The sequence below is a fragment of the Octopus bimaculoides genome, chromosome 17, assembly GCF_001194135.2.
Source record: "Octopus bimaculoides isolate UCB-OBI-ISO-001 chromosome 17, ASM119413v2, whole genome shotgun sequence".
In the NCBI taxonomy this organism is placed as follows: Eukaryota; Metazoa; Mollusca; class Cephalopoda; order Octopoda; family Octopodidae; genus Octopus; species Octopus bimaculoides.
This window is the reverse complement of record NC_068997.1, coordinates 26,601,093-26,606,315: the sequence shown is the minus strand read 5'-3', so window position 1 is coordinate 26,606,315 and position 5,223 is coordinate 26,601,093. Positions and strand designations below refer to the sequence as shown.

The 5,223-nt window shown below is 35.3% G+C and overlaps 1 protein-coding gene and 1 long non-coding RNA gene across 3 annotated transcripts in view; one reads left to right on the top strand and one right to left on the bottom strand.

Annotated features, from left to right (window-relative positions):
• The window catches only part of LOC106878470 (polyamine-transporting ATPase 13A3), an 84,883-nt gene extending 82,258 nt beyond the window's left edge, over positions 1 to 2,625 (top strand). The window contains exon 33 of the mRNA XM_052974130.1: positions 290 to 2,625. Coding sequence (XP_052830090.1) covers positions 290 to 517 — 228 coding nt within the window. The 3' untranslated portion in view covers positions 518 to 2,625. The remainder of the gene's footprint in view (positions 1 to 289) is intronic.
• Positions 2,626 to 3,330: 705 nt separating this feature from the next.
• LOC106878477 (uncharacterized) overlaps positions 3,331 to 5,223 on the bottom strand; it is a 28,056-nt gene continuing 26,163 nt past the window's right edge. The window contains exons 1-3 of one of the 2 annotated variants that reach the window (XR_001410503.1): positions 5,207 to 5,223; positions 3,931 to 4,358; positions 3,331 to 3,518 (exon numbers count right to left, since the gene is read on the bottom strand). This is a non-coding gene — a long non-coding RNA (uncharacterized LOC106878477). The remainder of the gene's footprint in view (positions 3,519 to 3,930; positions 4,359 to 5,206) is intronic. The other variant, XR_001410502.2, reaches the window with a different exon arrangement.

The following is a 5,223-nucleotide window of genomic DNA, read 5'->3' as shown; positions in this document are numbered from 1 at the left end:
ATTGAAAAGTTTAGCTCTTTTAGTATTCAAACTAGCCAGATCTGACCTCTCATGTCTAACTCTACAATGTCATTCTAAAAATAAACAGTCATATCATTGAAATCTCAATGCTACAAGATAATGCATGATTAATTCAAAACAATGTGAATAAATAAGCTTTACATTTGACAGAGTAATTTGAATGTTAAAGAGTTAAAAGAATTTTTAAAAAAACACTCCAAAATTATATTACTGAATGTCAAAAAGATGTAAAATAACCAATTTTATCTATTTTAATTTCTATTTTCAGTTTTTAATTGTCGATTTCAATATCTTTTCCCGCCTACGGAGAAAGTTTCAGTGGCGGAAAAGGAAAGTGAAACTGCACAAAAAACTGGACCGCCAACTACAACTGATGTGCGACTGGCCACCAGTCGGCAACTGTACGTATGCGTCAGACTTTTTGGCCAGTAACACTGTCGCCAACAGTATCATAGAGCAGAATTCTATGGACACATCTATAGAGATGAGCAGATGACATCTAATTGTGTTTAATCTCTTATCAAAGTACATTTCTTAAACTCTTTCTAAAACATCTCTCGTCTCTACTAAATATTTCTTAGCCTTGGTTAAAGTACCAGCTATCTATCAGTGTAAAGAAAAGTGTGTGTATATGTGTGTGTGTGTGTGTATATAGTGAAGGCACATAGTTAGATTATCAAGCTTACAATTGTGAGATTGTGAGTTCGATTCCCAGACTGGGTTGTGCATTGTGTGCTTGAGCAAGACACTTTATTTTCACATTTGCTCCAGTTCACTCAGCTGTAGAAATGAGTTGCGATGTCACTGGTGCCAAACTGTATTGGCCTTTGCCTTTCCCCTTGGACAATATCAGTGGCTTGGAGAGGGGAGACTGATATGCATGGGTGACTACTGGTCGTCCACAAACAACGTTGCCTGGACTTCTGAGGGAAAATTTCTAGGTGCAATCCCACAGTCGTTCGTCACCAACGAGGGTCTTTACTATACACACACACACACACACACACTTATACACATAAAAAAACTTAAATTTTGATTGGGCCAATGTCAAATGGAATATTTTTTTTAACTCATAATATATATTTTTTAGAATATTTTTTGGAGGTCGTGTATGTGTATATAAACATATACTGCGAAATATTTATGTATGTATAATATAGGTGCAGCTATGGCTGTGTGGTTTCAAACCATATGAATTCAGGTTCCATTCCACTTCAAGGCACCAACCCCAACACTTTATGCAAGTGTCTTCTATATTGGGCCAACCAATGGTTTATGGATGAAATTTAGTAAACAGAAACTATATGGAAGCCTGCTGCATATATATATGTGTGTGTTTGTGTTAGCATGTCAGACAAAATGTTGTGGCATTCCTTTATGTTATGTGTTGAAATCCTGTTATGGTCAACTTTGCCTTTCATCCCTTCAAGGTCTATAAAGTGCTATCGAAGTATTGGGGGGTCAATGTAATTGACCTGTCCTCCCGCCCAATCAATATTTCTAACCTTGAACCCTGCAATAAATGGCGTTCCATTCAAGAGAACCATGCCATTGGGATCTTGGTCATTTATACTCCATGGAAACCAAGTTGCTGGTCTAATGTCTTAGGTCTCAAAAAAAAAGGGGGGGGGGCAGGTTGGTGCATGTGCACACACAAGTTCGTCTTTTTTAAGTGTTTGATAACTTGTGAGCAATGGTATGTTTTACATTTACCTTAAGCAGTACATTGGGTAGCAGCTTGGTGATTTTCTGAAGACTTGTGGAATAATAATACATAATTTAAAAAAAAAAACAAGAGTGGGCAGCAAAAAGAGAACTCAGCTGTAAAATAGTACCTCAAGAAACATGGAAAAAAAAAAGCTGTTCATATATAAATAAGCATATATATGAACACATATAGCATATTTACTAGCATAAGGGACACATTAGATACACCCCCATTATCAGCAGTACATATTCAGGAAAAATGTTTTAGAGTATCAAACCATGTGATGTAAGGGTAACTTGTTTTTTTTGGTTTTTGGTACATTTTGTTTTTGGAATAGAGTGTCATTATGCTGATGCTAGTATGGGTCTAGACAGTTGTTTGAGGCAAGATTTCACAACTGGATGCTCTTGCTGTTACCAACTCTTGTTTGTTTCTCAAGCAAGGAATATTTTCTTTATTCCACAAGACTTCGAAAGCTCAGAATGACAGCATGGAATATAAATACATATGCACAGACATACATAAAGATATCTACAACAGGATTCCTGTAGCTGGACCAAACCTGAAACTATGTCGTTGCACAGTAAACTTTTTCAACCACACGGCTATGCTAACACCTATGTGTGTATATATATACACACATACATAAACTGTCAGACACATGCAAGCATGGAAAAGTAGACGTTAAAAGGTGTATGATATATATATATACACACATACAGAAATGTATGTGTAACATGTTCTTACACAGGCACAAACGTATGAATATTGGCTGATGTACATGGGGTAATTTTTTTTTTGTTTTTCTGGCGTTGTGGGTGACAGTTGTTTCTAGAAAATATACTGATGTCTATTTTACCAAAATGAATCTGTAAATAAAATATCTTACCTTTTTTTCTGTTTGTTTCTGTAGTTTTCTATTATTAAAGCTCTGTACTACAACTAACAACAACTATCAATGAGATGTGTTTGGGGAAAAAAAGAAAAGAACCAAGCACTTTATAGAAGGCCATCAGAATTGAGGTTTTGGTGTTATTTGTAAATGGATTATATCAACATATTTTGGTGCCTCTTAGATTTCCTAGCATTAGAAATTCCTATGGTTAGCTCCAGTGTTCGATGTGGTTATAGGGAGTTCGGTGTTTTGAGGTTTAACTCATTCTCCTTGTTTACCTTTCTTGACTTATGAGATTCAACTGGTGTATTGGATGTAGTCAATTCATGGCAAGCAGCTGTATCATTATCTCTAGGGTTAGTAGTGACATTGCACCACATATACATAGAAGCTGCTTGAGTTTATCACTTATTGGTAACTACTCCAGTTTCAGGTTGACATTACATCTCGGTTATGTGTGTGTGCAGGGGTTCAGCCTGGAAAACTATCAGCGCACATGTAACAATAAGAGTATTAATTTAGTCTTTAAAGATGTTAATTTTCCTAGCAAAAATTAGGGGCTCGTTTAAACAGTATGGGATATATATAAGAAACATGCAGAATATAAAATATTTCACTTTCACTACTACAATCTCTGGAATCAAATACTTCAAATATATATATATATATATATAATTCCATCTTACAAATTTCAAAACAAACAAAATTTCAATGAGAATTGTTTTATTCCTAAGTTTTCTAACACAAATAGCATTTTCTTTACATACTTTACAAGTGGTATGTCCACTTACAAAGACCAAGCTCTAATATTGTTCCAAATATATTGCACACGTGATCTGTTCTTGTAAGAGTACATACATTGAGTCCTGAGGTAAATACCTTGGGAGTCACCATCTGAAGTGATAAATATACAAATTATATTATGTCACTATATTTAGTTAGAAATTTATGAGTCAGACAATTTATCAGAAAATTGCAACCAAAAAATATTATTCAGAAAGAAACTGAATTAAAAATTTAATCATTGAAGCATTTAAAATTATATAATTTAACTTTAATCCCCACCAACGATGTACACACAAATACATAAACTTTTCAGTTTCTGTCTACCATATGAACTCCCAAAGTTTTGGTTGGCTTGAGACAATAGACGATACTCACCTAAGATGTCATGCAGAGGGATTGAACTAAGAACCATGTTGTTGCGAAGCTATATTCTTGCTACAGCCATTCTTTGCTTACATATTATTGAAAACAAAACAATAAAAGTAGTAAATCTAGAAATTCTAGATCATTCTTAACTTACCATTGAATTGCAAGATGTGGAGGCATGTTACCATTTGAATCTGCAATATGGGTATCAAGGTCAGACTTCAAGACCATCTCCACCATGTCATAGTGTCTACCACAACAAGCCAGATGCAGAAAGCTGTTTTCATGATTATTCATCACATTGACGTCCGGTTTAGACAGCTGGAACAGACCTACTATCTTGCTGTGCTCACTTTGACAGGCTGAAAGCAGAGATGTCCTTCTACGGTTGTTCATTACATTAGATTTAAACTTCGACATATTCACTGTGCCAATGCGTTAACAGGTTACATGCAAAAATGTGTTGCCATATTTGGTCACTGCATTGACGTCACAATTAGATTGCAGTAACAGCTGTGTCACAGTATACAAACCTCACAGGCCAGATATTGGGGAGGTCTGCTACACAAATCTTGATTTTATCTGTAAAAGAAAGAGGTCAACTTTTTAGCATTCAGATTACTCTCCCAAATGTTATGAGCTTATTTATTTACATGGTTTTGAATTAACTATTTTGTAGCTCCGAGATTGAAGATTTGTTTACTTTTAGAAATGACATAAAAGAGAATATTTGAACTGGATATGGCTGGTTAAAATGCTACAGGTTTAACTTTTGATACCAATTTGCCTGAGACTACTCCTGGTTCTATGACAAACTTCTTGTTTTAGAGTGATTTCAATGATGCAGACAAGTGTATCCTCTACAGTGAATGGTTGAGATGATCAAGAAATTACATCACAGTGCAAGTTTTGAACCCATTTCGTGGCACCCTGGGCAAGTCTTCTACCACAACCCGGGGTCTATGCAGGCCTTGCAAATGTAATTCAATAAATGGAAATGTTTACAAGTAGTTCTGATGACAAAACTTCTGAATACTTCACACACACAATATATATGTGTGTGTATGTGTGTATATATATTTAAGGGACGACCGTGCGAACTCAAAAAGGAGTAATGGTGACGAATGGACAAACAGAGGACTCCTTTTATTTAAACGTGTCACACGGTCGAACACACAATTATATATCGATGGATGATATACATAATATGTTATGCGACGATAACATAGATGACCAGTAATGAAAGACCACAACCGTATTAGATGAATAACAGATATATTTATTGTAGCGTTAAAGATGTATGTCTGTGTGAGAGTGTGAATGCGACATATAAGAACATAATCAAAGACAGGCCGTCATGCAATGAAAAGTGTGTATGTGAGTTATTACAGCAGATGGAAAGAGAGTCAATAACACGTAAGCAATTATACCAGATCGTTAGTACACT